At 36.3% G+C, this 23,779-nt stretch overlaps 2 protein-coding genes across 2 annotated transcripts; both read right to left on the reverse strand.

Moving 5' to 3' along the window:
• Window positions 1-19: 19 nt before the first annotated feature.
• On the reverse strand, window positions 20-12,701 carry capn1a (calpain 1, (mu/I) large subunit a). The gene is made up of 22 exons (XM_058795303.1): window positions 12,397-12,701; window positions 10,687-10,933; window positions 9,621-9,690; window positions 8,717-8,835; window positions 7,860-7,993; window positions 7,531-7,699; window positions 7,261-7,344; window positions 7,092-7,177; window positions 6,939-7,013; window positions 6,095-6,255; window positions 5,078-5,247; window positions 4,975-4,986; window positions 4,601-4,812; window positions 4,222-4,261; window positions 4,067-4,132; window positions 3,909-3,966; window positions 3,756-3,820; window positions 3,361-3,429; window positions 3,165-3,243; window positions 722-835; window positions 557-615; window positions 20-471 (listed from the first exon to the last, which is right to left on the reverse strand). Exons 2-22 carry the CDS (start codon window positions 10,930-10,932, stop codon window positions 445-447), a joined length of 2,115 nt encoding a protein of 704 aa, XP_058651286.1. The 5' UTR covers window position 10,933; window positions 12,397-12,701; the 3' UTR covers window positions 20-444.
• Window positions 12,702-13,016: 315 nt separating this feature from the next.
• On the reverse strand, window positions 13,017-22,324 carry capn2a (calpain 2, (m/II) large subunit a). Its single transcript, XM_058795304.1, has 21 exons — window positions 21,799-22,324; window positions 21,494-21,563; window positions 19,942-20,060; window positions 19,268-19,401; window positions 18,284-18,452; window positions 18,092-18,175; window positions 17,831-17,916; window positions 17,621-17,689; window positions 17,376-17,536; window positions 16,899-17,068; window positions 16,779-16,790; window positions 16,290-16,501; window positions 15,744-15,780; window positions 15,586-15,651; window positions 15,425-15,482; window positions 15,276-15,340; window positions 15,103-15,171; window positions 14,941-15,019; window positions 14,712-14,828; window positions 14,263-14,321; window positions 13,017-14,167 (listed from the first exon to the last, which is right to left on the reverse strand). Exons 1-21 carry the CDS (start codon window positions 22,033-22,035, stop codon window positions 14,144-14,146), a joined length of 2,097 nt encoding a protein of 698 aa, XP_058651287.1. The 5' UTR covers window positions 22,036-22,324; the 3' UTR covers window positions 13,017-14,143.
• Window positions 22,325-23,779: the final 1,455 nt, after the last annotated feature.

The following is a 23,779-nucleotide window of genomic DNA, read 5'->3' on the forward strand; positions in this document are numbered from 1 at the left end:
CAATATCTACACAATTACGCATTGTGCATCTAAAGCTTTTTTAATAGGATGCATAAGTTCACCTTATAGGAGAACATGCAGTGCTGTGATTTATTTTTTTCCCCCTATGGCATTCATAGACAGCCTTTTGAAATAAAGGTCGGTCTTCTGTTAGGACAAAACTTGAAGCTCATTTGATATTTATCCCATGCACATGATGTTTCTCAGCCATTCCATCAGTCATTACAGCAGCGGTGAGTGGAGGTCCTCTTTCTTGTGTTTCACACTAGAGGGGTTTTCTTTGTAGTGTAACTGCAATATGTAATATTGAGTGAAAAATAAATTTTTAAAAAACTAGTAGCACTTTATTCTAATGAGGTTATAGTGGGATTGTTGCACGAGGAGTTCAGCATTGAGGCACTTTGCAGCAGCTTCTTGAGTTGGACGTTCATGAAATGGTCTACCTCAGCCGCACATGGTCATGAAGAGCCACTACACAACAAAAGGAGAATGAGAGATTAGTGTTTTGTAGATGCTTGTTTTAACATTTGACTGTAATGAAATCAAGCCAGAGCACCTCAGATAGGTTCATCTCAGCCGTTCCTGTTCCATCTTTGTCCAGCTGCTGAAAAGATCCTACAAGGAAGAACAAGACCATGAAAACCACACTGGGATAAAGCATTTTGGGTATGTTTAAAAAATATATTAAGAGCCACCATGTGATACAAAAAGAAACACCTACTGAACATGGTCTCCAGTTTGATCAAGCAGCAGACAAAGTTATCAAAATCGATGACCTCGTTCTCAGCGTATCTGGCTACAAGAATCTGGTTGAGTCTGTTATTGAGCTTAAAGCCTGTAAAGAAAGTGTACAGGATGACAGGATGGTCTTTCAGAGAGAACCTCAAAGTGACACTAATTTATACAGGTGCATCTCAATAAATTAGAATATCGTGGAAAAGTTCATTTATTTCAGTAATTCAACTCAAATTGTGAAACACGTGTATTAAATAAATTCAATGCACACAGACTGAAGTAGTTTAAGTCTTTGGTTCTTTTAATTGTGATGATTTTGGCTCACATTTAACAAAAACCCACCAATTCACAATCTCAACAAATTAGAATATGGTGACATGCCAATCAGCTAATCAACTCAAAACACCTGCAAAGGTTTCCTGAGTCTTCAAAATGGTCTCTCAGTTTGGTTCACTAGGCTACACAATCATGGGGAAGACTGCTGATCTGACAGTTGTCCAGAAGACAATCATTGACACCCTTCACAAGGAGGGTAAGCCACAAACATTCATTGCCAAAGAAGCTGGCTGTTCACAGAGTGCTGTATCTAAGCATGTTATCAGAAGTCAAGTCAAGTCACCTTTATTTATATAGCGCTTTTACAATACAGATTGTGTCAAAGCACTTAACAGTATCAAATTGGAGGATAGAGTATCAGTAATGTATAATGATAAGATTAAACACTCAATTTTCAGTTAAAGGCATTTCATTATTGAATTCAGAGATGTCATTGTCTAGCTCAGTTTAGTTTAAATAGTATCTGTGCAATCAAATCGGCGATAATCGCTAGAAATTAAGAAAGTTGAGTGGAAGGAAAAAGTGTGGAAGAAAAAGATGCACAACCAACCGAGAGAACCGCAGCCTTATGAGGATTGTCAAGCAAAATCGATTCAAGAATTTGGGTGAACTTCGCAAGGAATGGACTGAGGCTGGGGTCAAGGCATCAAGAACCACCACACACAGACGTGTCGAGGAATTTGGCTACAGTTGTCGTATTCCTCGTTAAGCCACTCCTGAACCACAGACAAACGTCAGAGGCGAGAAGAAGAACTGGACTGTTGCCCAGTGGTCCAAAGTCCTCTTTACAGATGAGAGCAAGTTTTGTATTTCATTTGGAAACCAAGGTCCTAGAGTCTGGAGGAAGGGTGGAGAAGCTCATAGCCCAAGTTGCTTGAAGTCCAGTGTTAAGTTTCCACAGTCTGTGATGATTTGGGGTGCAATGTCATCTGCTGGTGTTGGTCCATTGTGTTTTTTGAAAACCAAAGTCACTGCACCCGTTTACCAAGAAATTTTGGAGCACTTCAAGCTTCCTTTTGCTGACCAGCTTTTTAAAGATGCTGATTTCATTTTCCAGCAGGATTTGGCACCTGCCCACACTGCCAAAAGCACCAAAAGTTGGTTAAATGACCATGGTGTTGGTGTGCTTGACTGGCCAGCAAACTCACCAGACCTGAACCCCATAGAGAATCTATGGGGTATTGTCAAGAGGAAAATGAGAAACAAGAGGCCAAAAAATGCAGATGAGCTGAAGGCCACTGTCAAAGAAACCTGGGCTTCCATACCACCTCAGCAGTGCCACAAACTGATCACCTCCATGCCACGCCGAATTGAGGCAGTAATTAAAGCAAAAGGAGCCCCTACCAAGTATTGAGTACATATACAGTAAATGAACATACTTTCCAGAAGGCCAACAATTCACTAAAAATGTTTTTTTTATTGGTCTTATAAAGTATTCTAATTTGTTGAGATAGTGAATTGGTGGGTTTTTGTTAAATGTGAGCATAAATCATCACAATTAAAAGAACCAAAGACTTAAACTACTTTAGTCTGTGTGCATTGAATTTATTTAATACACGAGTTTCACAATTTGAGTTGAATTACTGAAATAAATAAACTTTTCCACGACATTCTACTTTGAGATGCACCTGTACATCATTTAAAAATCTGGGGTTGATAATATTAATATTTTTGTAATGTAACGTATAATATTTTAAGTCTTATGCTAACTATTAGGTTGCATTTATTTAATAAAAAATACAGTAAAAACAGCAGTAAGTGTAATTTGTTCCTGTGATGGCAAAGCTGATTTTTCAGCAGCCATTGCAATTCTTTTAGGATTTTTTGATGAGTAGAAAGTTTAAAAGAACAGTATTTATTTGAAATATAAATATTTTGTGATATTATAAATGTATTTACTGTCACATTTGCTCAATTTAATGCATCTTTGCCAAATAAAAATATAAATTTCTTAAAAAAAAAAAAAAAAAAATGAAATGATATTAAAATCATGACTCATGACAAACATTTATGGACCGTAATTTATCTCAATTCATTCAAGTTTCTGCACCCTTTTAGTGTATGCCAATTAATGAAATGAATGTCTCTTTTACCTGCTGATTCTACAGCCAGACGCATCTCATAAGAGCTCATAGTCCCTGATTTATCAATATCAAACTCTCTGAAGATCCCCTGAGTGAAAAGGAAAGCATGAAATATTTATTTTGAACACTATACTAAAGAAGCTATGAACATTTCATAGTGTGTGGAATTAGTAAAAAAAAAAAAAGGCTGACCTAAGACACTCACCAGTAACTTCCTTACTTTGTTCCAGAGGATCTGAAACTCTACTAAACCCAACCGTGCACTACCATCTTTCTGATGAATGGAGTCAAGAGTAAAAACAGATACAGGTTGTCTGATCACAAGGCAATATACCAGAATAAATGCTTCTTATACTGTTAACACATTCTGCTAACCTTTCTACACATATTTTCGCTGTCATTGGCATTTAAAGCCAATAAACATAGCATATGAGCTTCCACTGTATTTGCATTAATGTGAAGAGGATTGTTGCTGTTTTTACCAACTCAAGAACGAGTCAAAACAATTTTCCATAGTGATCGACAGAATGACAGAGATGCTGTTTATAGACCTTAACTTGTATTTAACCCCAGAATACTCTTTTAAATAGTGAAGGATACATCCAAGAGGTTGACCATAGTTCTGCAGGACTCCATGCTGAAGCCATCTGTCTTTAGATCCTTATCTGAGAGAGAAACAGTTCATTCAGATCAGATAAACGGGTTTGTTTTGACTGTGTTGACCTCAAGTGTAGGCAAAATAGCGCTACTCACGTTTGGACACTACTCTGTTGAGAATAGTCCTGAGTTCACGGACAGATATCTCCATATCCTAAAACAAGGACAAAAAATTCAAAAGTTAATATTTAAATGAAATGTTCTAACATCAGCGGACCTAAAATAGAAAAACACGGATTTATATATTTATTCACCTCTCCAGCCAGCTGGGCAAACAAGGACTTGAAAGAGTCATCAATATCATCCTCTGTAATTTCTGCCTACAAGAAACCCCAAAGGAGACACGTTTATTAAAAAGTCTAAAGAATATGGCATTTGTTTTCTAATTAATATGGATCCAAAATCTTACCTCATCCTCCAGGTCAGCTGAAATCTCGTCATCCAACTCCCTTTGAGGAAAAAAGTGAAAGTTGTGACAGAATACAATGTACTAATCCTAATTTCATTCCAAATCCAATTTTCTTTTTTTCCATGCAACACAATAGGAAATATGACAAGAGAAAATAATGCATCATCTAAGTAGTGCATATGACTTGTAAATATAGTTATACATTATATTAAAACATAAAAAATGTTGATCATTTTCTGTTATGTGTAATAGATTATATTGTATTAATGAATGTATGAAATCTCTGTCCACTCCCAGTAGAAAAAATAACATGAGGGTGAGTAAACAATGACTGAATTTGAATTTTTGGGTGCTATTTCAAAAATGAACACACACTCACTCTGTCTGTGACTGCTTTTCAGTGAAGATTCGTAAGACAAAATCTGCCTCTTTGCTGGGTTCGAAGGTGGAGGGGACGATGATGTATTCACCGGGAGGCAGGTGGAGACGAGTGCTCACCTCTCGCAGGTTGATGAAGGTCTCAGAGCGGGCAGACGATGAGTGTGTCAGGAAGAAGTCCTTTTTAAGGTGAACGTTCTGACAGCCTGCATACTGCAGACAGACGGAAATGACAAATCTGTGCGGTACGCAAAATTATCCCACTGTAGGAAAATTCATCCTTCCGTTTTAAAAATAAATGTTTATGGAAGTATACAAGCCTTAATGATGTAGGCACACCTATTTAACAAAGAAATTGTTGACATGGGTTCATACCTCTTCAGGAATCTGCAAGGAGGAGAAAAAAAGAAAAAGAGAGAAAACAATTAGGCTTTTTTCCCCCTCTATAAACTCAATTTGAACCTATTTTGCTCTTCACCTCATAGATAGCAAAGCCGATGGTGTGCATGTCCTGTCCGTGGCGGCGGTACTGTCTGCGGTCTTTCTGCATTAAAGCCACCAGGAAGCTGCAGGCCAGTTCTTCATCCTCTGGGTCATCATCTTCCTCCAGCAATGTGATCTTATACTGTGGATTGATCCAGAATGTGTCTGCCAAATAATACAGGAACACGTAACAGTCAAGGGTTCAAATCCTAGATAAAGCTGGTAGCTGAGCTTGATTTATGAATTAATAATTGTTCATCTTGTTCGTGATATGATGCTTTATGCACTACTGTTCAAAAGTTTGTGGTCAGTAAGATTTTTTGAAAATAAATTAATATTTTATTTAGCAATAATGCATTAAATTGATTAAAAGTGACAGTAAAGATTTTTGTAATGTTACAAAAGATTTCTTACTCAAATAAATACTGTTCTTTTGAATTTTGTGTTCATCAAACAATCCTAGAAAAAAATGTGCCACTGTTTCCACAAAAAAACAATAGACAACACATCTGATAAGAAATGTTCCTTCAGCAGCAAATCTGCATATTAAAATGATTTCTGAAGGATCATGTGACACTGAGGGCTTGAGTAATGATGCTGAAAATTCAGCTTTGCATCACTGGAATAAATGACATTATAAATTAATTTTTAAATTAAAATTAAAATAGCTGTTTTCCTTAACTAAAAAAGAAAACATCTATTAAATTAAATTGTAATATTTTACAATATTATGTTTTTTACTGTATTTATAATCAAATAAATACAGCATCTGTGAGCAAAAGAGACTTCTTTCAAAAACATAAAAAAACCTTACTGACCCTAATGGCAGTGTATATCCTAACATTTCCAGAATTGAAAACCAATTCACTGGCAATGGGATTTTTGCACCTATGGCCAGTGGTAAAGCCCACCAATGTTTCCAGTAGTAGGGTCACCCACTATGACCAACAATACAGCCCCTCTGTGACCTCAACTAATAAAATCGCTGGACGTGAACAGGGGTGTTACTCACTGGGATGGTTTCGGCAGCCTCCTGCGGTACTGCCTTTCCGCCAGGCACCGTGAAACTTGATGGTGTTCCAGTGGCTCAGGTCATCATCACTCAGAGCATCAGGGGTCAGATTACAAATCTCCAGCCTGGAGAACTGCCGCAAAAACTCACTGAACGACATCCTGGGGACAAAGGGAACTGTTTATTTATGCTGTGAGCATACACAATGCGTTTTTGGTCTACTGATGTGTCAAATTTATAGGAATAGTTCACCCAAAAATACAAATTTCCTAAAAATGCACTCATCTTCAGTATATATAGATGAGTTTGTTTCTTCATCAAAACTTGCTCACCAATGGATCCTCTGCTGTGAATGGGTGCCGTCAGAATTAGAGGACAAACAGCTGATAAACATATCACAATAATCCACATGACTCCAGTCCATCAGTTAACATCTTGTAAGTGAAAAGTTGCATATTTGTAAGAAACAAATCCATCCCTAAGGCATTTCAACTTTAAACCATTGCTTATGTCCATAATCCATAATAAGGCTTCCTCCAGTGAAAAAGTCACTCCCCTGTTCCTGTTGTCCTTTCACATCAAAATCCAAGCACATATTTGTTTAGAACTGTTCTGGACTGATTTTGCTTGTAAACAGTGCTTGATCTGTGCATATTTCTCTACTGATTCAGACAAGACAACTATTTTTTTTTTTTTTAAATCAGCTGTTTGGACTCTCATTCTGACGGCACCCATTCACTGCAGAGGATCCATTGGTGAGCAGGTGATGTATGGTTAAATTTCTCTAAATCTGTTCAATTTTGGGTGAACTATTCCTTACATTTTTATTGCCGATAAAGCTCACCAGAACTCTCCATCCTCCATTTGTAAGTGCAAGTCATCCTTCTCAGACTGATCAATTTCATCCCATTCAGAGGAGCTGGAGAAGAAACATACACAGTATTCTTACTCAATGATTTGGGCTGAACTGAATAAGTGTTTCTGTGTTATTTCTTACTTGTCGCTCCAGGCCCCCGTCCATTCGACCTGACCCCATGGGTTACGAATGCGGATTAGCCTCTCTGTATGACCCCTAAATTCCACCTGTTAAAGAGAGATCGCACACGTGAAGGCAGACAAAATTAAACTCAAATGTGTTTATGAGCAACATATACTGAGAGCATCACCTGTTTGAGAGCAGTCACTGAGTAAGCATGACCTTTAACCAGTTTCTTGAACGTCACAGATTCCATGTCAAAGGCACTGGTGATCTGATACACAATCAGAAATAATATATTAACTTAAATCTAGATTGAGGTAAATAAATGTACATGAATAACTTTCTAAAGAAAAATTAGATTACCTATATTATTAGTGTTTTGTAAATCCATGCAATTACAACTGACATTAAGTGTGACATAAAACAAATTTTGTAGTATAGTAAATTCAGTTCTCACATCAATAGAGCAGCCCAGCAGGGAGCCTCTCTCCAGGGCTTTGCTGATGATTCGGTACAGGTCTCTTGGAGCCTTCCGGAGCTCGTACATCTCTGAAACCCCTCCGGTGAAATCCTCAAAACCCTCAGTAGTGGATCCTCCAGAGAGAGCTTCATAAGAGCCATTTAGCCTGGCACAAAACAAACAAACACACACAAGTAAGGAGACTGTGCTTAGACTATGCTAAAATCTTTATTAAATAAAACACACACTGTCCACTTTTGTAAATTATTATTGTTTAGTAACAACACATTTTGCTGGCCTTTACCAAAATGTCTATCAGGACATACTTAGCATAGGCTTTTTCAACCAAGGCACTCCAGAACTCATTTCCCTCTGCTGAATGGACAAACATGAGCTCTCCGTCTCTGACCGGGAGCCGATCATCAATCACAATGTCAACCCACTCACCAAACTGCCAGAACTGCACAACATAAAAAAGCAACTGTAATGAATCTGACATCCAGATAACAGACAGTGATTAGTATGAATAAAAGCATGGGAGGACTCCAGATTAAAGATGCGGTCACATTTGCGAATTTTGGTAAAACACAGTAATTTCAATAAAATCTATGCAATCTGGAATTTCACTTGAGGGCGAAAAATTTCCCCACTGAGATTCCCAAGAGAAATCAGAAATAAGAGATTAGACAATTTAAATAGATTTTAAACTGACCTTTTTTTTTTTTTTTTTTTGCCAATGTGACTGCACCTTAAGACTAATAGAAAGATCAAGAAAAAATACTTGGGGAAACATGTAATTATATATATATATATATATATATATATATATATACACACACACACACACACACACACACATATATATATATATATATATACAGTATATACAGTATATATATATATATATATATATATATATATAAAATTCAAAATACTGTATATATATTCAAGTATTTGTTTATATATAGATACATATAAATTGCCATTTAAAAAGTGGGGCCAGAAAAATGATAATAAAAAAATTAAGTGACAAGTATAAAAATGAATAACAACGATTTAAAAAAAAAAAAAAAAAAATCATATTTCAGCCCAATATATGTTTGTTCCAATATAAGCATTTTCAGATTAAAAACCCCATTTACTGTATAATTTACAACAAGAGCACGCAATTGTGTTTCAGAACCTGAAAGTGGAAGATTCCAGCATAGTCATCCTGAAAAGTCTGGCCATGAGGGATGACCCTGTGGAGGAGTCTTTCATTAAGAGTCAGCGAGGCTATAGCAGCGAGGAGCCAGCAGTCACCTGACCATGGAAAAAAAACAAACAGATGAGGCAAGGAGAAATAAAACCACTTATTCAAAAAGCTATTTAAACTGTAATACCACAATCCCTGAATAAAATGCTTCAATCAATATTTTGTCTTTTAATAAGACACAGGAGTTGAGCTTCCACTCTACAACCAGCAGAGGGACACAGAGAAAGGGGTGGGGTTTATTTTCTCAGTGAGGCCTGTGTGAACCCATTCCTGTTTACATCCCACTCAGATCTCAACCTCAGAGCAGAGGAATTTTCCACAGCCTCAAAACCGTAAGGGGCCAGCGGCAGGCTGAACATACACTACCACTGTTGGCTCTAATATATGAGTTTTCAATTGTTAAACTGTTTTGGTCACTATATAATTTATATGTACTATTGTAAGACACTACTAATATTGAATTAGTAGGTGTGCAGACATTTGTCTGGTACTGTATTTGATAGTTTTAAACTAGCTTATGTAAAATGAGTACAAATATGTTCTTTACTAGGGCGGTAACATAAAAACTAGAAAAATCTGACATGCACGCTGACTAAGAAAAGTTGGCACAATCACAAACATGCACTGACTCAAGGTCAGTGAGAAGTGGATGAGTCACATGCAGACACGCCTCAGGTCAGTTATATGAGCTGCTCTTTCTGTGGTGAGTCATGCTTTGAGTTTTACAGCTTCAGAATCATTTGGAGGGGATTCCATGACACGTAATACCTGCCGAGACAAACGCCTCGAAACTATGCATGCTCGATGGCTTTTGTACAACCAGAAAACTTACCCAGAGCTCCTTGACAGATGTCTGTCCGTGAGGCTCCACCCACAATGAACTGAGGATCATCACAGAGCTCCTGCAGAAAAAGAGGGATTAGAGGGGCTGAGACTGGAATTAGGCAAGCCAAAGATATTTGTTTTAATAAATCAAGACTCGATAAGATCAGTTCAGCCAAAAATGAAAAAGCATCCTCATTTTGTAACATTTGTACAAAAATGTTGATTTTTATTAAATTTTTTTATGTGTTTCTTTATTTTGCATTTTTAATACAAAGTAAAAATGTTGAAGAATCTTTTAAAATGTGGGGTGACCATGAAAGAGTGTTATTTTAGCATAATTAGGATATTGTTATAGTTGAATAATAATAAAAGTTTTTATTTTTGTATGCTTTCATTGTAATTTTAATGAATGTTCTCAGAATTTTGTTTGTATTTTTCCATTTTTACTAGTTTAGTTGTTATTATATATAATAACATATATATAACATATATATATATATATATTTAGTTGCTTTGGCAACTAGCCTAAATAGAATGAGTTTAAGCTATTTTATTTCAAGTAACACTTTTTTTATGATTTGATAGTTTTAGATTTAGATAACTATGATAATAGATATTTTCATGTATTATGTAAAAAAATAACAGGCTTTGGAATGACATGAGTGTAATTACTGTTGCCACTCCTATGTTGCCAGAGAAACACACTCATATTCTGTAATGAATTAACAATTAATCTGAATGAAGCCACCTTACAGGAATCATGTGTACTCTGACTAAGTGTGTCTAGAGAAATGTTATAATCCTTGTGTATGTGATTTTATAATAGTGACAACAGCTGCAATGGAGAGAAGGGAGGGTCAGTGTGGTTATAAACATTCTGACTATGAACTCCAAGGATTGGGTGGGTCATGTGACACTGAAGAATGAAGCAATGGCTGCCTGCTGAAAATTCAGCTTTGCCATCACAGAAATAAATGACAATAAATTACTGTACTTTTTGATCAAATAAATGCAGCATTGTTGAGCATAAGAGACTACAGGGTAGCATAAAAACTAATTCTTTTTCCCCTCACCGTAGGACGCATCCACTCCACACCACAGGTTTTGGAGGAATTTGGGGCAAGTTCTTTGAAGCCTAGAGAGGGTGGTTCGGCGGGGAAGCAGGGGTCTTCAAACAGGTAGCCTCCTTCCAAACACTCCTGTTTGAGTGCCTCAAAGTCCTGGTTCTGGAAGTGTAAAGCCTGCTCAAAAGAGCCCACGCCTTCTGCCTGTAGCCTGTTAGCACTGATCTGTGCCGAGATTCCTCCATATGTGAACATGCTGGAGCCGTGAGATGCAAAGCAGTTATAAATAGCAAAACTGATAGCAAAGGGATTCATACTCAAAACACTTTAATAATTTTTGTGCCTTTGTGAAGACATGGAGTACATTGCATTGTAATTGTTTCTATGTAAGAAAAAAAAAAACCCTCTGTAATTGACACGCAAATGCAAATTATGCACACTAGCTTTCAAAAGACCATACACTCTCAGAAAAAAAAAAAAAAGTACAAAGCTGTCACTGGGGCTAAAAAAAGTCCTGTACCTTATTTACCCCTAAATAGTACACACTGGTATCACATATTAGCACATTAAAAGAACATATATAAAGTGTACATATTAGTACCTATTGAAAGGGTAATGCCCTTGTGACAGTTTTTTAATTTACATGAAGGTTTATGGAATATCATCACCAGTTTCCAAAAAAAAAAAAAGATTATGTAAAGTAGTACTTTGTGGTTGTTAAACATTAGTGGAATATGATAATGACAGTTGGTAATTGCAAAAATGGCGCAAAATATGCATCATTTGTTTGCAAATGCTACTTGCTTTGATATTTAGTTTCTAATGCAATTTTACAAAATAGGGTTATTTTAGTGTCCAAATACAATTTGGTTCCACTGAAGGCTGTGGGCATCAGTTAGAATTACTTAAAGTAAATGATGCATACTGCCCCATATCAATAAGGTTAAAAATGTAAACAGAACAGATGCAGAAAGTCTGGTGTTAAATGCTGTCTTTGATGACAAATGCTGTACTGTGGCTCTGCTCCGTTAAATAAGTGCAGGTTTGTAGACTCAGAATCTCATTCAGTTTTCAGACTTACATATGGGCATGGCATTTAATTTTAGACAGTCACAGCATTAGCTGTGAAATATCATATTTCTATTATCTCTCTGTATCAATGACTGCATTGTGCTGCTGCTGGCCTCAAAACTCACAACAGACTGAGGGCCTCCCATTCATTTCAACACAAATCACACTCAGTGTATAACTTCACAACCTGCATTGTATTTAGATAAAGGTACGAAAACTATTAACACTTAGAAAAATCCACCACAGGGCCGTTTTTTTAATCTCTATATTTAAACATTTAAAAACACTTTTAATGTCGATTTATTAAGCGTCTATGGTTGTTCTGTACATTAGTTCATTTCTAAAATGAATGTATGGCATGCCAAGCATTTTGTCTTGTTGTTGTCTTAGTAACTCCATTCAACCTTCGCAAATCACTGCGGTTCGTTTAATTATCAATTTCTACTTAGCTGGGATTTCTAGCGATACTGCTCTAGCCTAAAACGTTTTCAAGCTTCAATATGTGCATAACATGCATATCTGACACTGAATAAAGTGTTCAATGCGACAGACTACAGCAGGCCGACGGAGACCCACAACACGGACAGAACAGAACTAAATAAATCTCGACATGATTCAGGGCAGAAATACAAGAACCGCTAAACTTGCCTTGCAGCTGCGGTCCTGTCAGTCTCTTCTGTGAGGGAGATGTCAGATATATACAGTTATATCTCCCGAAAGATACGCAAAACACTATTAGAGCTTCAGTGTGTGTGTGTGTGTGTGTGTGTGTGTGAGTCCAGAGGAGGCGGGGCGATAAACACTGAGACAGACAAGTGCACTTGTCTCGACAAACCGGTCAAATGCTTTACAAATAACGGGTCCATATCCAAATTATGGTGGATTTGAGAGGGTCCCAAGCAAGCCTCGAGCTTTTCTAACAGACATAAAAACAATACGGTATATAAATAAGTATATACTCTATTTACATTATATATTAATTACATAGTACCTACTTGTTTCATACAGTATTTTCAACATGACTTCAAATATGTTAATACTAACAACGAAAGGTTTAAATTGGTCAGAATGTGCTAAATAGACGCTATATAGAGAAAAAAAAGTTGATTTATATATGATGGTATAGGCTGATGATGCAAGAGTCGATGTGGGTTGATTTAGGCAAATATTAATAGATTAAAATATATAAGACAGTTAAAATTACTGACAGAAATTCTCCTTAAAGTTCGACACCCTTGAAAGCCATTGAATAACGTGAACACTGGAAATAATGTTACAAATAAAGGATTTTATTTTTCTCTAGAGCAACAAGGCTGTATATTTTATGCATTTATACATTTCAAATGGTCCACAAAAATACCAGTGCTTGCAAGGCAGCAGAGAAAAGTAAACTTGGTTTTAGGCTTGAATATTACATTTCATTAAAAAAGTATAAAGTTCACCAAAAAACAACAACAAATAGATTGACAAAAAGTTTGAATGTAGTCTGTGCACTGAAGCAAAATGACAGTTTTGTGGCTTTTAACTCCACCTGCACTGATTAGCAACAGCAAATCATACTTCTTTGCTGTTATAATATGGCTTTTTTTAAAGACAATTCCTGATATATCCTATTCAAACTTCAATAGGAAACACATCTACATGGAAGTAGAAAATCCTACTTTGTCAAGCGATCTCATCAGGTCTGTAATTTTACTGGTGCTGTTGGTTTTACTAATTGCTTGCTCACAAAACCAAGATGCTAGATTCATTGCCAGAGCATTGCTATGTGGTTGCTTACTTTCTAAAAAAGTGTTCACTTTCAAGTTTGATATGATAATCTGATCCCTATCCACCTTATTCTTCAATGTGGAAGTAAACCTATGGGCAAGACTTCCGGTTCATTATGCACTTGGGAAATAACAAGAAGAACAACGTGCATTAAACGGTAAAACTGTTTGCAATACAAACCAGTGTGTTCAGATTTAAGATAATACATTAAATAATATGGTAAGACACACCAGCAAAAGCTGTTTTGTCCAGCTTAAAATAGATGGATGCGGATGAGGAAAAAGTGGATGTATAACTTTGATTGCTCTTTAAGTCTATATGACCAGGTGAAAATCATACATCTGATAATTTAAAGTAATTGCACAATTGTCATCAACAAGCCACACAATTTGGAGCAGCAAAAAAATCAAAACGATGATGCCTTGCAAGCACCGCAGTAAGATGAAAGTGCATTACGAAAAAAACAACAGGCAACTATGCTTGTATCTCTATAGCAAAGTACAATGGACACATTTACAAATTCCACAAGGTCCACTAAACCAATTAAGCATTTAGGTATATGATGGTCTTCTGTGTAAGTTAACTAGCACAATAAAAATACTATTAATAATAATCCTCTGGGCCTTTAAATCATAGCAATCGTCAGCCACTGAAAGAAAGAAAAAGAACCATTTAAAACGCGCGGACACAATATGGTTAAACATTAAGTCACACAGCACTATTATACAGCAAGACATTCAGTACCTGGAAGAAGTCCAACTCAATGAACCCACTGTTGTCTATGTCAATCCTTTTGAACACTTCTACAAAAGTAAAAAAAAAAAAGAATTAATATAAAAAATATAAACAAAAAATAATACATACACCAAAAATAAAGAAAATCCATAAAACTATAAAATAAAAATTATATAGTATGTAAGAAATAATTGCCTCTGGAACACTGAATTACTGAAAACATGCTGTACACACGAGATGGTAATGAAAGTCACAACTCTACTTAAATTATTAATTAAAAGTTAAAAAAAGTGTAACTTCAATTCAGAAAGTATGTAATAAATTGATCAACAATGCGGTCAACAAACCTCAAGCCATACAATTATAAAAAATATATATATATATAACATAATTGAATCCGATAATTAAAACCCTTGAAACACATTTCAACCAATCAGAAAAAAATGAACTGTTCTTACTGAACATCATCTCCAGGCGCATCACACAGGACACAAAGTTATCAAAGTCGATCTTCATGTCCGCGTCTCCATAGCGTGCAGCCAGATTCTGATGAATGCAGTCATTCAGAGAGAATCCTGTGCAACGATTACAAATAAATCAAGTTGCTTTGAAGTTTCACTTGCTGCTCCTTCATTAAAAACTCATTTTAAAACTAAAAGTTTGAATGAAGGTCAAAAGTCATCGTACCGGTTTCCTTTAAAGCCATTCGCATCTCTGGTGTACTCATACAGCCGGACCCATCCATGTCATTCTTCTTATAAATGATCTAAAAAGACAAGGATTTTATCCTAAGACAACCCACGAGGTTTTGCAAGTAGCATTTTTGACTTTCTATTAAGACAAACTTACCAGATACTTTTGAATTTTCTTCCAAAGAGTGGCAAACTCAGCTAACCCTAGTTTACCATTGCCACTTTCCTGCACTAGAGTTAAGTCAAACTCCTTATGACTTATGAAGTTAAACAGAAATGTATCTTTGGACATCTTAAACAACTGCCTGTTGGACTATTTGTAAAGGATACGTCCATGAGGTTCAGCATGACCCTACATGTTTCCAAACTGAAACCATCTGTCTTAATATCCGTTCCTGTAAGGAGAAGACAAATTGTTTACTAAATATCTATGAATATGAATTTTTAAATAAATATTAACGTATAAAGAAAAGACTTGCTTTTTGAGACTATTTTGTTGAAAATTGTTCTCAGCTCAGTGGCAGAGATCTCCATGTCCTTAGGCAAGAGCAAACATTATTAATTTTTTATGTTTAATTGGTCAAACATGTTTCATGTTTATCAAGGTAATTCATGAATGCCAGGGTCTAAAATAACTCACATCTCCAGCAAGTTTAGTGAACAGTCCCCTAAAGCCAGCATCAACCTCATCTTCAGACACAGCCTCCTGAGGAGTCAGAAAAGAGGTTTATTGATGATATTCACGTTAATAAAGTCAATGGTAGCATCACAAGAGAGACACTGGAAAATGAGACTTACATCTTCTATGTTTGCCTCTATCGGGTCATCACATTGTCTGGAGGAAATAAGAGAGACAGAGTCTATCACATACAAACGAGAATCTCAGGTCATACAGCACCCCTCCTTAAAAAACTGATTAATAATAATAATAATAATAATACATTTATATACATGTAAATATGTAATGAAAAAATTAATAAATATTTATGTTTCATTTTCTTTATATAATATATACATTATACAGGTACAGTATATACAGTATATCTATCTATCTATCTATCTGTCTGTCTGTCTGTATGTATATTTATAGACATTGACTAGAATTATAGACTCTTTTTTCCATTGACTACAAAGGAATAATTTGCATAAATAAGTAAATAAATAGCCTGGGGATAATTTCTTTCAGACCACAGAATACTAACTACATTTCTTGACAGGTTTCTTAGGACCACTTGTAATAAAGTAATAGAGATTTTTGTCGATCATATGCTGAAGTAAATTGAACATGGTCTTATCAAGAGCTTATTGAAAATTTTCAATCCAAAAAATCAAGACTGTTCTTACTGCATCTCAGACTGTTTCTCGGAGAACACACGCACACAGAAGTCTCCATTCTTGTGCGGTTCGAATGTGGATGGGACAATGAGATATTCTCCAGGAGGAAGTTTGAAGCGGGTGCTGACTTCTCTGAGGTTGATGAAGGTCTCAGATCGAGCTTTTTGAGCGTGGGACAGGAAATAATTCTTATCCAGATGAACGTCCTTTTGCCCGTGGAACTGCAATGAGGTGATCAAGAACCAGAGGAAGATTAAGCTAGACTTCTACATTTTTTTTGAAGAAAATGTGAGTGCTGTTTGCCTGAACAACAGTCAACGCTACTAGGGTGTTACAGGTGGTTGCCAGGCAGTTGCTAGGTGGTTTTGACCAGTTTCTCTGTGGATATTATTGACGAGTATTTTTTGCAAAATATATTTAAAATGCTTCATTATTTCTATTTATGTTAATTCTCCACATCTCAAGAGAAATCCTTTAAAATAATTAGTTTGTGCTCACCTGCGGAGGCACCTAGAATGAAAAGAAAAAGAATAGTTGTATAAACAGCACCCTTCACAGGTTATGTCATTAAATTTACAACAAAAGAGACATAAAACATTGCTATCTTAGCAACCCCACCTCATAGATGGCATAGCCAATGGTGTGCATGTCCTCTCCAGATTTCTTCAACTTACGCCGGTTCTTCTGAATCAAGCCAATCACTAAACTGCATCCCACTTCATTATCATCAGGATCATCATCTTCCTCCTCTACTTTGATCTTAAACTGAGGATTCATCCAGAAGGTGTCTATGGAAGACAAATGATTAAGATGACACATGTTACAGTCTTTTGAAAGAAGTCTCTTATATGCTCAATCAAAAATACAATAAAATCTAAATTACAATAAAAACAGTAATATTTATTTATTAAATATAGTAAAAACAGTAATATTGTGAAATATTACAATTTAAAATAACCTTTTTCTATTTGAATATATTAAAATGTAATTTATTTCTGTGGTGCAAAGCTAAAGTTCACTCTGCTACTGATAGATAGTCCCTCTCCAAACTCATGTCAAACTTGAGCCGATGCACAGAAATATAAACATGCTTACATGGATGGTTCCTGCATCCACCAGCCGTAGAGCCTCGTCTCCAGGTGCCATCGAATTTACACGCACTCCAATGTTTGACAGATTCAGATGTCAGCGTATCTGGGGTCAGAGTGCAGATCTCTATGCGGGAATAATGCCTCACAAAATCTGAGAATGACATCCTACACAAGTGCAAACAGGTAGTGAATAATTGTGCCAAGAAGAGCTTCAGTGATGCAGTTATATGGTTTTTAACTGAATTTTACCAGAACTCTCCATCTTCTGACTTCACATTGTCACGTTCAGACGGATCGACGGCATTCCATTCAGAAGAGCTAAAATACACAAACATAATTAAGCAATAAGGTCAAGCTATATTATACTGTATAACACTACAACTGCTTCATTACAAGCTTATGCAACTGCATAATATACATCTTAATAAATGAATATTGTTTTGAAGTTTTGAGTCTTACTTGTCACTCCAGGCCCCCGTCCATTCCACCTGACCCCAAGGATTACGAACTCTGACCAGCTTCTCCTTTCGGCCTCGGTAATTAACCTGACAAGGTTGTGGATAGATTATACATATAAATGTTAACAAGTAAAATGCTACTTTCAGTGTATGTCTCCTTTAACCTAGCAAATGCATAGGAAAACATTTTCTAATCCAAGCCATTACCTGAACAGTAATGCCAAAGGAGCCCAAAAAATGAAAGATGACTCAGATGACTAACCTCAATTGCTCCAGTAAGAGAGTAGGCGTGTCCTTTCACAAGCTTTTGATTAGTGATGGCCTCTGAGTCTGCTGCACTGGTGATCTATATAAAATAAGCATTATTTTACTGTATTTTTTTTTTTCTGACAGAATTTAAATATTTTGGTGAACTAATCCTTTAACATCTGTATGTGTGCTAAAGGGCTCATACATCTATGGAGCATCCCAACAGAGCTCCAGATTCCAGGGCCTTCCTGATGATTTGGAACATGTTGGACGGGGCTTGTTTCAACTCGTAATTTTCTGCAATCCCACCGGTGAAATCCTCAAAACCTTCTGTGGTGGAACCTCCAGACAGAGCTTCATAACATCCATTCACTCTGAATGAGAGAACAGTGTCACTCAGAGGGAAATTGTGCAAAAAGAAAGACACAGACTACCAAGTATTGTATCATAAACAAGTATTGTATCAATAAAGTTACTAAAAATGCCCCAAAATGATGTTTGTGTGCTGATTGTGCATGACTTACTACTGATAACTTTGCAAAGATGTAACCACATATTTAGGATTGAGGGCAATAAAAAGTAAGAAAAATAAATAAACAAATAAATCTATTTTCTTTATCACAAATCACACCATTTTGGACAATTTCTATGTGCTAAATTCACAACATTAGTACTATAAAAAGAACTTAACTTTTTTTTTATTAATCAAGAATCTTGAAAAAATACCACATTTTCCACAAAAATATTAAGCAGCACACCCTGATGATTAAAATAAATGTTTCCTGAGCAGCAAAACAACATATTACAATGAATTCTAAAGGATCATGTGACTGAAGACTGGAGTAACAATGCTGAAAATTCAGCTTTGCCATCACAGGAATAAATAACTTTTTAAAAAATATATAAAAACATATAACACTTATTTTAAATTGTAATAATATGTCACAAAATTATTATTTTTACCTTGGTGTGCATTAGACTTCACTCAAAAACATTTTAAAAAATCAAAATTGACTCAAAACTTATAATTATTTTAATAATTTCAGTAGAATTAATTATAATAAATTTAATAGACTATTTTAAAGCAAATAGACTACTTTTAAAATGTAAGCTAGACAGCAATTGTGGTTGTTATGATGCAAAACAAACACATACCAAACCCAACAAAAGGGGATATTATATGACTCACTTAGCATAGGCCTTCTCCAGCAGGGCGCTCCAGAACTCTGAGCCTGTGGCTGAATGAACAAACAGCAGTTCTCCATCTCGAGTGGGCAATCGATCATCCACCACCACATCCACCCATTCCCCATATTGCCACAACTGCAACCATCAAAACAAATTTACTTAAATTAAGGAGGAATCACAGCAGATGAGACTTAAAATACAACATCATAACACACGATTGCACAGCATCAAGAGTCAAAGCACAGTCTGATACTCCTGCTACATCTGAAAAGCCTGTTATGATCTGGAAATGATTTAAATGCTTAAATATAACTGAAAACAGCAGCATAGCAAAATGTGGAATTTAAAAACACAGTAAGGCTGAGCACATAGAGGAACTGAGAACGCACTTCCTCTGGGATCAATGCTGTCTGTCTATTGAGTCAGTTTGACTTCCTGTCCTGACAAAAATATTCCACCATCACAACCCATACAATCAAGCCAATGTGAGTCTCTGTTAAAAAGTGTTAATCTATCTAACTTCCTAGAAACCAGCTAGAGTAGCTCTGGCAACAGCAAGCAACCTCCCAAAACAACCTTAAAACTTTATCTCTCTGCAAACAGCCCAATTTTTCCAAATTTTTCTCTTCACAAGCTGTCCAAGAGCAACATAACTTCCATATCTACTTTGTTTACCTGAAAGTGGAAAATTCCAGCATAGTCCTGCCCGAAGCCCTGGTTGGATGGAACGACACGAGCCAAAACGTCTTCATTGAGGGTTAGGGAAGCAATGGCCGCTAGGAGCCAGCAATCACCTGCAGAAAGGAAAATCTTGTGGTTGTGGAAGTTTGATACATTTGACCAGATTTCCTTTGATTTTTACCAAAGCAGAGACAGGAAGAATGCAAATAAGCTAAAGCAGTTTAAAAATATTAAGACTTGAAGGCTTCAATCCACTCCCCATTTATTGTAACTGAATAGGAAAGGGCATCCAACTCCATAATTATTATTATTTTTTTATATTTCACAGAAGAAAACAAAATGGTTTGGAATGACATTAGGGTTTAACATAAATAATAATTACAGAATATAAACAAGGACAGAATTTCGTGTTTGTGGTGAACTATCCCTTTAAGACATTTTCCCACATGCTCAATTGCAAATGCTGAGATTCAATCCTCCTGCGGTTTGTTTGTAGGCCTACACTGTTTGTCCTGCCCCAAAATCCTTTGCATTCCACAATCTTCACAAAGACAACTCAGTTTATCTGAATGCGTCTTTCAGAATCTTCCACAACATGTCAGCTGATCAGTGTTCGAAATGCCTATAACTCAATGAGCTAAAAAACCGTTTCCTTTTCAGTTGGATGAATCATCTTTCATCTTTCATACAGCTATGACAATATGTTCCTGATGATACTGTGATGTGCAACAACACTGAAAGTGTTACTATAGTGACAGGCTTGATTTGTGGTTTCCTCAACCAGTATCGTAACTCTTAGTTCTAGCACTATTTCCCATTGTTAAAGAATGAAGTTGAACTGAGAACCCATTTAATTTAATTTCATGCAATAATTTATGCCTCTTTGGAGTGTTTAGCGAGGCTACAAGTATTGCATGACCCTTAAATCAAACCTATGCACATGATGAAATCTCAAACTGACTAAATTAATAAATATATCAAATAAAAAACAATAATGCAAAAATGATGTTTTGTAAAGAAATGAATATGAAGGTAAATACACAAAAATAAGCAATAAAAAAATATAATAAACAGCCTTTTGAGGCAGAGGTTGCAGGAATCATCCTCTGTGTTTTGCAATGGTGCATATCACACCACACTTCACGAGGATTTCTCCATCTGGCTCAACAGATTCATTGCAAGTAAAACAAACACGAGAGCTGAAAACAGTGGCTAGTATTTTTCCCAAAAAGTGCACAAAGACTTCTCTGATGTGTGAGTAACTACAGGGTCTCATTTAGTACTAAGAATTACACAGCATTATGAGAGTGTGCAAACGTGTTTAAAGGGGACCAGAATACTCAAAGACATTGGGTGTGCTTCTTAAAATGTTTCCACATGTTCAGTGGGGATTTACCAATAAAGTTAAAAGGAATAAGAACAATTCCAAGAGAGCTACATAAAATGCGAGACATATTGGGTCAATCTCACATGCTATTTGTCATTCCACATTAGGAACACCTTGTGGACTGTTAGAACTCTGCACATAGCAGGGGCATTTACTTACCTAAACCTCCTTGGCAAATATCTGTTCTTGTAGCCCCTCCAACAATAAACTCCGGACTGGAGGTCAGTTCCTGCAGAAATGGTAAAAAGCATTGAAATGAAGATCTGTTCTATGTTGTTGCCTGTTTTCCATTTAAATATTCAAGGGATGAGTCATATGTTGGCATATATTGCTTTTGATGAAAATCACATTAACAAGAGTTTAATGCTTCATGCCACAGTGAGAATGATAGTTATAGAAGCATTTACTTACATGATGCATTACTTTGGCAAAACTACATTTATGTTGCTTTGACAAGAACTCACCCCAGGTCTTTTCCACACGACACCTCTGGTTTTTGACGATCGTGGACCGAGTTCGTTGAAGCCCAGAGACTCGGGAGCGGCTAGGAAGGTTGGATCGCAGAACAGCTGTCCGCGGCTCAGACACTCGCTTCTCAGACTCTCAAAGTTCTGGTTCAGGTACTTCACCGCATTGGCGTTCGTCCCAAAGCCAGCCGCCTCGGCTCTCTTCCTGGCGAGTGTGGATGCCACGCCGGACATTTTCAAACTTTTTTTTGCCCTGTGCTCCTTTGCAGCTGTAAAGTGCGACAGTGAAAATTTTCTACACTAACGCCTTAACCCACTCCTCCTTCTAGGACAGGCGTGGTCCTAAGCCTGTAATTTTTGGGCCGTTCACACACGCACAGAAGGCGTTCTACGTTCTTTTTTGCGTTTAAAAACAGCTGGATGCAGCAGCAGCAGCAGCACAGCGGAAAAGAAGCAGAAAGCTGAGCTTCACGCTCTCGCACAGGAAGCGTTCTTGCATTCCGCATGCACTTTTTTTTTTAAAGCCTACCTCAGACCGCCTTGATGGGTGGAAAAGAACTTCAACTAGGTTTTCTGCTCCCCTGGCTTGGTCAAGCCGGTCTGTTGGGTAGTTGCACATAGGTTTTGATCACTTTTTTTTAGCTGGTCAGGCTGGTTTATGCTAGTCTTTTCAGTGGGGATGGTTAGTTTCTAGCCTTTCATTAAGTACTGGGGCATACTTTGATATGTTTTAAAAAAAAACACCGTTTTACCTTCAGTTCAGAATCGTTCACAAGCTGCAGTAAAGTTTTGTTTCCAGCAGTGGGTTGTAAATATCCACCTCATCCATTAATAAGCGTCCCTTACAGTTTCTGAGTGAGAAAGTGCGTGAGTGATTTGTCCGTACAAACGCAACTGTTGCCATCGTGTGCCTCAGTTACCGACTGTAGTGAAAATGGCCCTCAGAGAATTTTAATACAGTATTAACATTACTATATTGCTGGTGCAGTGTCTTATTGGTGTGCCGATTATGTTGTATAGTGCAATGGACTAAAAATACACTATAGCTATTCCTTTTGTGAACGTTAGCTTTAGGATAATGGTTAAATTCTAAAACAATTTCAACTCGAATTAATATTTCATGTTCTCGTACTTACTTATTTATTTATTTATTTGGCGAGTCGCCGCGTAAGCCGAAAAATGTAGTCTCGCATTATCGTACCTTATATTACATTATATATTATTTTGCGTATATATCCTGCATATTCAAAGTTCTTCCAAACTATCTAGTTCATGATGGACTGCTGCTGCCCTCTTGTGTTTTGAACACAACACATAAACGAGGAGTTGAAGACATGTAGGCTACTATTCTTTTCTTTTTTTGTGTTACAATTTCATAATAGTACATATGATATATTATTGTACTTAAAACAGTGAGAGGCTCACTCATGGAGGAAACATGGAGTCCTTCGTTCTACAATAGTTTAAAGTTATGCATAAAAATATAAATTATATATATATATATATATATATATATATATATATATATATATATATATATGATTGGCTTTAAAATAATATAATGTATATTTAATTTGAGAATAAGTCAGAGGAAAATAGCTATAATTCTTTTCAGCGAGCTTCTGTAAGCAGCAGGCATTTACAATATTGAACTCATGTAAAATAAACATTTTAATGCTGTCTGATGTTTCTGCATGTGGGATAAGTCTTTGATCTGTAAAGTTACATCACATAGGCTACTTGATTCAAGTCTTTCTGTGTTTCCCGTCTTTTTCCCATTCATTTTGAAGCTTGTCCAGCAGAGGGAAGTAGAGTGTCAAGCAAACAAACTCAAACTTTGAGGCCTACAGTTATTACAGTTTTTCTCAGTCACTTTTTGGTGCATTTCGCAGACCAGAAATAAAATTTTCAAAACTCCTTGTTCAACTTCCACATCATCTAGTAACTTGTGCACATCATAAAAGCAGTTTCTTATTCT

Source organism: Onychostoma macrolepis, chromosome 13 (assembly GCF_012432095.1).
Source record: "Onychostoma macrolepis isolate SWU-2019 chromosome 13, ASM1243209v1, whole genome shotgun sequence".
NCBI lineage: Eukaryota > Metazoa > Chordata > Actinopteri > Cypriniformes > Cyprinidae > Onychostoma > Onychostoma macrolepis.